Source organism: Stegostoma tigrinum, chromosome 8, assembly GCF_030684315.1.
Source record: "Stegostoma tigrinum isolate sSteTig4 chromosome 8, sSteTig4.hap1, whole genome shotgun sequence".
In the NCBI taxonomy this organism is placed as follows: Eukaryota; Metazoa; Chordata; class Chondrichthyes; order Orectolobiformes; family Stegostomatidae; genus Stegostoma; species Stegostoma tigrinum.
In genome coordinates this window covers 54798686-54811674 of record NC_081361.1, presented here as the reverse complement: position 1 = coordinate 54811674, position 12989 = coordinate 54798686, and the positions used below count along the sequence as shown (strand labels likewise).

The window sequence follows — 12989 nt, the reverse complement described above, 5'->3', positions numbered from 1 at the left end:
AACGGTCTAGGCCTGAAACGTCAGCCTTCCTGCTCCTCTGATGCTGCTTGGCCTTCAGTGTTCATCCAGCTCTACACCTTGTTATCTCAGATTGTCCAGCGTCTGCAGTTCTTACTATCTCTGATAGAATTCTCCTAATCAACTTTTGGTGCCAGGGTACCCTAACAATGAAGCTAGGACCAATTAACATCTGTATTCATCAATTAGCTGTAATAGTTTGTTAATTAAAAACAGATAAATTGTTATCCAGATCAGATTCAACATTTTATTATACTTCAAGAACCACAAACAAGCCTAGATTAGCATATTATTGTTTTTTAGCCAGAGAAATTGATTCAAATCCAGGTCAGATTAATTGATGACTGTATCGGCGCCGCCTCTTGCTCCCCAGAGGAGCTCGAACAGTTCATCCACTTCACCAACACCTTCCACCCCAACCTTCAGTTCACCTGGGCCATCTCCAGCACATCCCTCACCTTCCTGGACCTCTCAGTCTCCATCTCAGGCAACCAGCTTGTAACTGATGTCCATTTCAAGCCCACCGACTCCCACAGCTACCTAGAATACACCTCCTCCCACCCACCCTCCTGCAAAAATTCCATCCCCTATTCCCAATTCCTCCGCCTCCGCCGCATCTGCTCCCACGATAAGACATTCCACTCCCGCACATCCCAGATGTCCAAGTTCTTTAAGGACCGCAACTTCCCCCCCACGGTGATTGAGAACGCCCTTGACCGCATTTCCCGCGACACATCCCTCACACCCCGCCCCCGCCACAACCGCCCCAAGAGGATCCCCCTCGTTCTCACACACCACCCTACCAACCTCCGGATACAACGCATTATCCTCCGACACTTCCGCCATTTACAATCCGACCCCACCACCCAAGACATTTTTCCATCCCCACCCCTGTCTGCTTTCCGGAGAGACCACTCTCTCCGTGACTCCCTTGTTCGCTCCACACTGCCCTCCAACCCCACCACACCCGGCACCTTCCCCTGCAACCGCAGGAAATGCTACACTTGTCCCCACACCTCCTCCCTCACCCCCATCCCAGGCCCCAAGATGACATTCCACATTAAGCAGAGGTTCACCTGCACATCTGCCAATGTGGTATACTGCATCCACTGTACCCGGTGCGGCTTTCTCTACATTGGGGAAACCAAGCGGAGGCTTGGGGACCGCTTTGCAGAACACCTCCGCTCAGTTCGCAACAAACAACTGCACCTCCCAGTCGCAAACCATTTCCACTCCCCCTCCCATTCTCTTGATGACATGTCCATCATGGGCCTCCTGCACTGCCACAATGATGCCACCCGAAGGTTGCAGGAACAGCAACTCATATTCCGCCTGGGAACCCTGCAGCCATATGGTATCAATGTGGACTTCACCAGTTTCAAAATCTCCCCTTCCCCCACTGCATCCCTAAACCAGCTCAGTTCATCCCCTCCCCCCACTGCACCACACAACCAGCCCAGCTCTTCCCCCCCACCCACTGCATCCCAAAACCAGTCCAACCTGTCTCTGCCTCCCTAACCGGTTCTTCCTCTCACCCATCCCTTCCTCCCACCCCAAGCCGCACCCCCAGCTACCTACTAACCTCATCCCACCTCCTTGACCTGTCCGTCTTCCCTGGACTGACCTATCCCCTCCCTACCTCCCCACCCACACCTTCTCCACCTATCTTCTTTACTCTCCATCTTCGGTCCGCCTCCCCCTCTCTCCCTATTTATTCCAGTTCCCTCCCCCCATCCCCCTCTCTGATGAAGGGTCTAGGCCCGAAACGTCAGCTTTTGTGCTCCTGAGATGCTGCTGGGCCTGCTGTGTTCATCCAGCCTCACATTTTGTTATCTTGGAATCTCCAGCATCTGCAGTTCCCATTATCTCAGATTAATAGGTCTGTTGGTCCGATGGCCCAGAATATGTTTGAAAGTTCTTTACTATTTCCTGTTGACAATGTGTGGTTAGTGTGAAGCTGTCTCTATTTTAAATGCATTCACATTGTTTCAAAATGGCCAATCCCAGAATTGGAAAACCTGGAAAAAGGTCATTTAGGCACTGTATTGACATCTTTAGTGTTACTTACAAAACAAGTTCTTTGAAAGCTAGATCGCTCCTTTCACAAACAAAATATGTAGTTGTTACACCACAATGAAAGCTGCTAAATTTATTGAATGAAGACTTCCTCATCCATAAACTGGCCGGTAATCAAGAAGTGCGTTTGTGTCAGCGCTGCCTGACTTGAACTCAAGTTCAACTGATTCCTTTATTTTAACCAGACAGGACAGTGATCTACTGATTGGCTGTTGTATATTTTTCAGCTGACAGTTGCTCCAAAATACCTGCCGAAAACCTTGGTGAGCGCTGATGTTGCAGCAAATTACCTTACAAAGATCTATCCCCTCACTTTTGGACAGAAGCCAAATCTAAGGTATGATTTGTCAAGTGAACCAGTCTGTATTTATCTAAGAGAAACAAATCCGAAGATATTGAATAAAGTGCTGAAGAAATGTAACAGATCTAGCAGTGTCTGTGGATAGAGAAACAGAGTTATCACTTTGAGTCCAATATCACGAGAAGACGTTGAAGTTCATTGATACATAGTGCCCACTTTACCATGTCCAATGACAGAAAACATTTCCCCCTAGTTTTCAATTCTTTCCTCCTGTATTAAGATACATTTTCACTGATATTGTCAGTCCTTGCTCAATGCAACACTAGAGGATATTTGATCGTAGAGAATCCCAGAACTGAGTCCCACACTGTTCATTTTATTGCTCTTTTTAACCACTAATCTGTGATCTGGAGTCTTGGTGCACCTTTAATTTGCATTGTGTTAACCTTTTAGCCAACTCAATGTTCTCACGCCTGTCCTGGCTAAGGTTAGCTAATGCAGCAAGAATCCTTCTGGTCTTATGGCTCAGTGTTACACCAGTTGGTGTATTACCCATTTAAACATTTTGTGACAGTTATGACAAAGACTTAAATTTTTGCCAGGGGATTTGCAAACCCGACTACAATGTATGATTTACAAAGCACTCAACTCAATTTTCCTTGTGACTTTTGTACAAAGATTTTCAGATACCATATCTTGTTTTTGTAATGTTTCTTAAGGGATAGATGTTGCCTTGGCAAACAGTCAAATAGTGCATTGATTTTCTTCTTACAACTACCAACAGGTCAGACCTGGCCAGTGGTACTAAATTGTTAACCCAGAGATGCAGGGAATGTTCTGGGGACCCATGTTTGAATTCCACCATGGAAGATGATGGAAATTGAATTCAATAAATTATCTGAAATTAATCTAATGATGAACATGAATCCATTGCTGATTGTCAGGAAAAACCCCATCTAGTTCATGAATGCCCTTTAGGGAAGGAAACTGCCATCCTTACCTGGTATGGCCTACATGTGACTCCATACCTACAGCAATGTGGTTGATTCTTAACTGCCCTCTGGGCAATTAGTGATGGGCAATAAATGCTGGCCTAGACAGCGATGCCCTCATCTCGTGACACACTTCCTTTGATTTTTGTGTTCATAGCCTAGTGTTGGCCTTAAACCAATAGCGTCCTGAGAAGTGAGATTGCTATTATGTAACTGAGCCATCACTTAGCGACCAGTAGATCAAACCATCAAACAGAAGACCAGGAATACCAATGAACTTAAAGATCATATAATTTTAAAAGCATTATCTATTCCATCAGAGGCAAAACATGACAGGACTCTTAGTCTAGGGCTATCTTTTGAAAGAGTTGTCACAAATGTTGCCTTTTAACTGACTCTGGCCGAAAAATGTCCCATTGCAAAATAAACAAATAAATGCTTAGGATACTGCAATACAATCTTGTGACACTGTTGTATATTCAAGTGTGCGATTCGCTTACTTCACCTACGAAGGTTAACATCTACATTACAATAGAGCACAGAGAGATGTCGTATGAGTGTATCCACCAAAATGATAAACAATAATTTTCATGTTATGACAAGAAAGGCCTAAGTGCTTATGATGTAGCATTATTAAAAGTTTGTTAGGAAGACATAGCAGGTTTGTTTTTTCTCTAAAGGTTCTCATGGGATCTTAACTATGCTTTGGGGAAATCCTCACTGGAGTTTTGTCACTAATGTCAAGCTGAGAGTAAGATGGAATTGTTGTTATGAATCCAGAATAATGTAAAGATTCAAAATACAAATAATACAAACTACATCAGTTTTGTGGTATTTATCTACATACAGTCATGTTGATTCACTTGGATAAATTTTCTAGGTGCTACTGAATAATTATTTTGAATGGAATCAAACATACTAAAGCCAATTGCAATAATTAGTTACCTCATCTGAAATTATTTACACAATGCAGGCAAAAAATACCCTAGCATTAAGCCCTGACTTGAATTGTATAGCTGACCTGAGCACAGGTAAGAAACATTGCAGTTGGCCTCAGTACGTCCTGATCCCATTCTCAACCATTGTTCAGTGACACGCAGGAAGGGTATTCTTGGGAATTTTGAGTGAGGACAAAATTCAAAGTGGTCCTCGTCGCCTCAAAGTGAATTAGACTGTCATTACTGATTCTGTAGGATAAAAATTAATTAGCTCCATGGGCCCCATCCATCCTCTATCAGCCAGTGTTTCAGGAGAGGAGGAAGTGAATTGGAAGGAAACAGGAGGATTTTAAGGCAGTGATAATGGGAACTGCAGATGCTGGAGAATCCAAGATAATGAAATGTGAGGCTGGATGAACACAGCAGGCCCAGCAGCATCTCAGGAGCACAAAAGCTGACGTTTCGGGCCTAGACCCTTCATCAGAGGACAAGGTTGGTAAACTAGTGAACGTTGCAACTAAATCAAAAATAAAATAGCTGCCATGTTTATCTATAAAACAACAACAACACTTCACACACAATTGATTGACTGAAGAACTTTGGGACACCCAGAAGACAATGCTCTGCAATTTCTACCTAGTTGCCTAAACGTCTTTTCACAGAGCCTTAGGTTATGGAAATAGGCTGACGAAACAGATATATCCATTTTTAAAATGAACCAAAAATCATCTGTTATCAACTCAGCCATGTGGATGTTACCCCAACCAGAATACATGTATGAAAGAAAACCAATACTTCTGGTATAGAAATATAGTGTATTTATTAAAACATGACCTTCCTATTTGAGTATATTTGCGAAAATCTAAACCTGAGGATTCTTCATTTTTGAGGGTATCTTTTTAGATTTTGGAATTGCCAGTTATAATTGATAATGTTAAGTCCTTTTATTAATTATTGGCAGTTATTATTTCTCTATCTTAATAGGTCTATTTATCTTCATAACAATAAACTTACAGACGCAGGACTTCCTGATCACATGTTTAATGGGTCAGATGGTGTTGGAATATTAATCATGTCAAGTAATTTCCTGAAGTACGTTCCCAAGAATTTGCCAAAGGAATTATTCAGATTGCATTTAAAAGTATGTAAGAACCATGTTTTTACAAAGCTATTATTTCAACTTCAAAATAATACTTTTTTACCTCATTGTACTCTTTTTGTATTCAAATATTGTTAGGACAACAAACTTGAAAAGATTCCTAAAGGAGCTTTTGATCATCTTTCCAATCTTCGAGAACTATATCTTCACAACAATTACATAACTAATGACGGAATCGACAATGAGACATTCTGGTAAGGACCTTGAATTCTGAAGACTTTTTGAATAGAATAAAAGCATTTTGGTTGAAAATTTGTGTACCTTTTAAAGCTTTCAAAATATACAAATAACATTATTCTCCCTGACATCAATAACATTTATATATAAATTTGAATTTTCAGTTAATAGTTGAAAAAATTGGCATGACGAAATTTAACGTTTTAAGACTTTTACAACAAATTACAAGAAAACTATTAGTGATCATTGTTTTTGTTTGCAACATACATTTTAAATGACATAAATGGGGACTCCCCTTTTATACTAATTATACAATACAGTCTCCATAGAGTTTCAACCCCTTGTAGCAAATAGTCAATCATTGCACTTTGCACCTAACTTCTAATAGGCTCTCATTTTGCCTTGTAATGATATTCGAGTGATCATTCATGAGTGCTTCCCTCAGTTTTTGGAGTTTTCTGTATCTAGCAGTAAAGTGTGTTCTAAATTATTTTTCTCTTCGTCCATGTCAAGTCATGAATTAATTAAGAGACTGTGTCTCTTTCCTGCATCCTGCTATTTGCAAAAACCAGCAGCCTCTTCTCCCTGCTGAGCACAAAAACAATTGTCTATGATATTAATTGATTTTTAGGGGCGCCTGTAACCACAAATATTTTCCTCTGCCTCATGGTCACATGAAACACTTCAGCCTTGCATCCAGGTAAGATTGCTGATCAATTATTCTTGACCTTCACTCTTTTCCAAAAGAAAAGTAAATGGATAGTTTACAGCATAACTGTTTGCAACCCAATATTTTCAACACCTTTCCAAGGTAATGCGGGCTCAGAGTCTGCCATTTATGAGAGCAGAGATTACTGTTATTGCCTCCAACCATGAACATCTTACATCAATGCCCTAGCAATACATTATGGATCTCCCTTTGGATTTTAAGCAGACTGCAGAACAGGATGCATGACCCCTTTTTCTTCTACCTTAAGTTAACAACACAGTTCCAAAAAGTAACAATCTTATTAACTTCACCATTGTGACAACATCTCCACATCCTCCACAAAATATTTTCTGTACAAACCTAATTTTCATTGGTTCCCAACCTAGATAAGACAAAGCCAGCCTTAAAGCAAAGCCTAAGATGCTGCTTGGCCTGCTGTGTTCATCCAGCCCCACACTTTGTTATCATTTCTCTGCCCAAACCAGATGGCTTAAGCTTAAATGTGTAATACCTCACAGAACACTCATGTGAAACATTCCATTTATTACATGCCACCTAATTTTGTTGAAGTCCCAGGTGGGGTAGTTTTATATTGTAGGTTTAATGTCATACTGAACGAGCTGGTTTATTTCACGCAAAACGTAAAGATATTGGTTTCAACCCAGGTCCCAAAGAGGGAAGGCTGTGCAGCAGATGTTTTGTTAAAAAAATGCATTCTTGAGCAGCTTGCATGGTCACTCCCTACTGCTAGCCAAAACATTATTAGGTTTATTCAATGCTGTTTCACAACTTACTACAATGGGATATGAACTCCTGAAAATAAATATCTCTTTTGTACTTTTAATAGTGCCTTGAATGCAGTAAATTTTATGGAATACTATCAAATAATGTTTGATACTAAACCATGCAATTGAAATCAGAACTGACTAAAACCTATTGAAAGAGGTAACTTTTAAGATGTGTCGTAAAGAAGGAAAGAAGTAGAGAGGCCTGAAAGGGAATTTTACCTTTTAGGGTCATAGCAAATAACAATGGTAAAGTGATAAACTGTGGGGTATACAAGATACTTGAATTGGAGAAGTATAGGACTTTGGAAATTGTAGGGCTAGAGGATGTTGAGAGTTGCTGGGAGATGGGAGGGCCATTGAAGAACTTGTAAAAATGATGAGAATTTTAAAATTGAGGCATTGCCATACCAGAAGCCAATATTGCATAAAAAGCATGGAGGTGATATGTGAATGGGATTCACTATTGATTAGAATATTGACAATAGGCTTTTAGTCAATACAATTAACTCTTATCTATGAACCATGGATCATTCTTAAATCACAATCATGGCAACTTAAAAAATAGGAGTATGAGACGCTATTTGACCCTTTGAACCTTCTCTTCTATTCAAGTAGATAAAATCTGATCTTCTATGTCAATTGAATAGTTTTCCTGAACTATTTCATGTCCCTAGATGCCTTTAGTATCTCATTATCTTTAGTTGTCTATCTTTAACATGCTCGATGCCTGAGGCTCCACAACCATTTGGGGTAGAAATTTCTAAAGATTTACCATTCTTTGAGTGAGAAAATTCTCCCCATCATAGCCGTAAATGGCTTACCACTTATGCTGAGACTCCGTTCCCTGGATCTACTTCCCTCACTGAGGTTGAACTTCTTCCTGCATCTTCAAGCTTTTTAAGAATTCTGTTTGTTTCAATTTGATAGCTGCCATTCTTCTAAACTCGAAAGGACAGAGACCCAAACTCCTCAATCAGTCTTTAGAAGGTAATCTCACCATTCCAGCAACAAATCTGGCAATCCTTGTTTGCATTCTGTACAACTTTGGAAAGATACCTTTACTCCCAGTCTCAAATCCTGCATTTCTTGAGGAATACCTTATACCAAGGGTAGAGGAGAGTTTTTCCTGACCCAGGAGGCAGGCAGGATTCAGGCAAGAGGAAGACATTTAATCAAGCAGAAATCAGTTTATGCAGGGAGAGGGCCAAAGAATCTTACTCCAAATCTAGCTTTGGAAGATAGATCAATGACAAACCCTCTGCTTTTACAAAGAAATACAACATTTTTATACATCTTGTGTTACAGTAATCAAATGCAATGTAGTCATCATCCTTCCCCTTAATTCAAACACCCAATCCTGTGGGACACCTAATCAGTGACAGGATAACAAAGTGCAGAGCTGGATGAACACAGCAGGCCAAGCAGCATCAGAGGAGCAGGAAAGCTGACGATTCGGGTCTGGAACCTTCTTCAGAAAATCCTACTATCTCTGAACCAGTGATGGGCACTTCCATGGACAGCCCCAGGTTCCCATGATCTTATGGTATTAGCTAGACATTATAATCTTTAGGTCTTGGGATCTTCCCATGCATCCTATCCATTCACATTCCAAACGTTTAACGGCTATACTCCTTCAGGTTTTTCTCAGGCTTATTTATCTGTAAGGACAGCTCAAGTTCTATTACCCATTGTGTTTTGGTGCTATCTTGTATCACATTCAATTAGTCTTTTTATTTCCCCACTGTCCCAACTACATAATGTATAAATAAAAAGTCAGTTAGTTTTAACTGATTGCTATAAGGTTAACTTCTGTAATAAAGTTAATTATGAGCGTAATGTTATATAACTACTTCTGCTTCTGTATTTTGTAATTTTTGGGTTGTGATCTACCTATCTTGCTCAGGGCATAAGCGAAGATGTCTTCTAAGGCTAGTTAATCTTTACATATAAGTTCAAATTTTTTTAAGGCTTGTATTATATCCTGGTTATGTGTTGAAACCAACTTGTATGATTAGAGCATTTTTAGCTTGAAACTATTTGATATTGCAGGTAGCTTCAAAGAAGCAACTATTTACTACAAAATAACCTTAGCTGTTATCCTTGCAGCTGCTTGAGAACCTAATCTAGCACTGAACGTTATTCATTTACTAGGACAATCGTTCTTTCATTAGTAACGTTGGAATTGTCATTTATTTGTCCTAAGGCATCCTTTTATCAGAACTGTCTTGAGTGGGAACATACAGTGTTTGTTCCTTTACTGACCGTCTAACAACAGTTCTGTTCAAAGGTACCATTGTATTTCACTGTGTGAGCAGGCTGCTTCATTTTACTTAGCTTCTGTCTGCCATCTTGTAAGTTGGCATGGGCTTTACATAGCCAGGTACAGGTCACCCCTGCACAAGGCAAGTAAAGAATGGCTGAAACTCACCGAAGGAAGATAGTATGTAGAATTAAATAATTATCATTTTTACATGTAAATTAAACTTCAAATCATTGTGTTCGAAGAACGCCAACTATCTGGCAGTTTTAGATTATTTGGTAACCTGTAAGTTATTCCTTAATTGTACATGACATCTGCTCTTCTTGAATTTAGGAAACTGTCAAGCTTGGAATACCTGGACTTGTCAAGTAACAATCTGACACAAATACCAAGAGGGTTGCCTCGGAATATTATCCTCTTACATTTGGAAAAAAATGCTATTAAATCAATACCTGCCAACTGGCTGACGCAGATAAAAAACCTTGAATATCTCTTGCTTCATAACAACAAGATAAAGGCAAAAGCAATTCATCCACTTGCATTCAAGGGGCTTAAAAAACTTCATACATTTCATCTCTACAATAATATGCTGGAAAGAATTCCGAGTGGCTTACCGCGCCGGGTGAAGACATTAATGCTTCTCCATAATCAGATCTCAGAAATTTCCAGAAATGATTTTGCTCACTCATACTTTTTGACAGAGCTTAATCTGAGTTACAATAAACTAACCAGCCCTAAAATCCACCCAGATGCATTCCGGAAAACAAGGCTGCTTGAATCTTTGGATTTCTCTGGAAATAATCTAAACGTAGTGCCCAGTGGTCTGCCAAAGAATTTGCATGTACTGAGGCTGAAGGAAAATGAAATTAATTCAATTCCCAATGGCTCCCTTTCAGGAATGACAAAGCTAAAGGAACTCTTCTTGAGTAATAACAAACTCAAATTGAACTCAATATACCCAGGAGCATGGAAGCAACTGACTACTCTACAGGTAAGAGATTAACATCAGAACAACATCAGAACAAATCGTGGACATCAAATGAATAGCATTTTTCTATTTGTGACCCATTGTAATAGTTTCTCCTCTTCACAACTTGCTCATGTTGCTCATTATGTTGCCATTCTGCATGAGTGAGTCTATGTAGTGAACATTGGCTGGCTATTCATTAAGAAGGAGCATTATAAAATAAATTAATTTGCTCAATTGATGCACATGTTTATAAATTATACCTTCGAACAGAGGTCAGGAGTAATGCAAACATACACACTGTTTTTTGGTCCGTGGACTCTGAGAACTTCACTCAGCATAAAGCAGGAATTTCGTGGTTTCCTACAGAAATGACAGTGACCTAAATGCAATCCATTTTACTGGGCTGCTAATATTAACTAATTCTTCTTAAATACTGCACTGGTAGGGACTCCAACCAACAAGCAAACTTAATAGGGCATAGTAAACACTTACAAGAAGTATTTCATAATTCTGAATGAATTCACATTTTATTGTGAGATTAAAAACTCCACAGAAAAAAATGAGATTTGCCCATGGCTAAACTAAGTGCGAAATTAAGTTAGACTTAGTGTTAAACCTAACATAGAACGAGAGATTAGGAGCTAGTATTTTCTGAAATGTGTTCATTCAGTGTTTGAGATTTAAATTAAGGTTAGGATAGTGTTTGATTAAAATGAAAGGTTTATAATGTTACCAAGATTAGTAAGCCTGGGTACTGAAAGAGTTTTAAATATCAGTGAAGGAAAGGATGATCAAAGAAATTGATAATGAGGGCAAAAATACAATATGAAGATAAACTAACCAGACTTGTGTCAGCAGAATGAAAATCTTCTACAAACATGTGAAAAATAATCTCAGACCACTTCCAGAAGTCCCAGTTATTACAGATGCCAGTCTTCAGCCAAAGCAATTCAATACCAAGAAAGTGTACTGGCCTGTACGGAGATCCTGCATACAGTAAACACGATGGGTCCTGACATATTTTGGCTGCAGTGCTGCAGACTTGTGTTTCTTAATTGACCACTTTTCTAGCCAAGGTGTTCAGGTACAATTAACATAAACTTATTGCCATCTACCCAATAAATTAGGGAATTGCTTGTCTCTGACTTACGCACTAAAAACGAACTTCGGTCTGGCCAGTTGAAGTCCTCTAAGATTGTCCTCATTCATCAACAAAACTTTAGAAGGTGTTATCAACTGATACTTATGTGCCAAAAATCAATGCGTAATGCTCAGAGAAAACAAATTGTGGAGCTGGATGAACACAGCAGGCCAAGCAGCATCTCAGGAGCACAAAAGCTGACGTTTCGGGCCTAGATCCTTCATCAGAAAAGGGCGAGGGTGAAAGGGTTCTGAAATAAATAGGGAGAGAGGGGGAGGCGGATCGAAGATGGATAAAGGAGAAGATAGGTGGAGAGGAGACAGACAAGTTAGAGGCGGGGATGGAGCCAGTAAAGTTGAGTGTAGGTAGGGAGGGGATAGGTCAGTCCGGGGAGGACGGTCAGGTCAAGGTGGGGGGGGTTTAAGGTTAGTAGGTAGGAAGTGCGGTGCGGCTTGAGGTGGAAGGAGGCACTTCAAGTACTTTAGGTATTACTGCAGCCTTGTTTCAAACATGGACAAATGAGCTGGATTCCAGTTGTAAGGTGAACATTACTTCCCTCGACATCAAGACAGCATTTGACTGAGGGTGGCATAGTGGAGCTCTGCAAAATTGAAGTCTGTGAAAATCGGAGAGAACTTTCCAGTGGCTGACGACAGACTTAATACAAAGAGCAATAGTGGTTATTCAATCATTTCAGCCCATGATATCACTGCAGGAATTCATCAGTACAATATCCTTGGTTCATCAATCTTCAGCACTCCAACTATGACCTTTCCTCCCTCAAAAGACCAGAAGTAGAAATGTTTGCTGATAATTACAGAGGATTCAGTTCCATTTGCAACTCCTCAGAAAATAATCAAATCCATGTCCAGATCTTGCCATGCATAGGTAACATTCAGGATTGAACTGGTCAATATCAAAGAATATTCCAGCCACTCAAATGTCAAGCAATGATAGCCTTCAACTAAAGAGTCTAATCATACCACTTTAAGATTCAATACCATTGCCGCCATTGAATCTGCCACCATCAAAAATCTAGCATCACCTTTTGAGCAGAAATTTCACAGGAGCCACAATATGAATAGTGGCCATGAGTGCAGTTATTCTGCTTTGATTGTTTCGCCACCTGATTCCGCAAAACCTTTCCACCATCAACAAGTCGGGAGAGTGATGGAGTGCTCTCTATTTATCTGATGAGTGCAGCTCCAACCACACTCAAGAGCCTCAGTACCATGTAAGACGGAGCAATCTGTTACTTGTACATTTTTGATAAACAAAGAAGTCAAAGATTATGGCCTGTAGACAGAAAAGTGTAGCTGAGACCACAAGCAGATCAGCCACGATCATAGTGAATGACTTAAAGAGCCAAATAGCCTCTTCCTTCCCCTAAATTCTAAGTTCCTGCTGCAAAAAGAAAGAGTGTGTCATAAGTAAACTTGGATCCTCAGATGATGAGGCAG

At 40.0% G+C, this 12989-nt stretch overlaps 1 protein-coding gene across 3 annotated transcripts in view; it reads left to right on the top strand.

Annotated features, from left to right (window-relative positions):
* podn (podocan) overlaps positions 1-12989 on the top strand; it is a 56828-nt gene that overhangs the window by 29028 nt on the left and 14811 nt on the right. For all 3 annotated transcript variants that reach the window (XM_048538695.2, XM_048538694.2, XM_048538696.2), the window contains 4 exons: positions 2322-2431; positions 5310-5466; positions 5563-5678; positions 9752-10409. In XM_048538695.2, the coding sequence (XP_048394652.2) occupies positions 2322-2431; positions 5310-5466; positions 5563-5678; positions 9752-10409 (1041 nt within the window). The remainder of the gene's footprint in view (positions 1-2321; positions 2432-5309; positions 5467-5562; positions 5679-9751; positions 10410-12989) is intronic.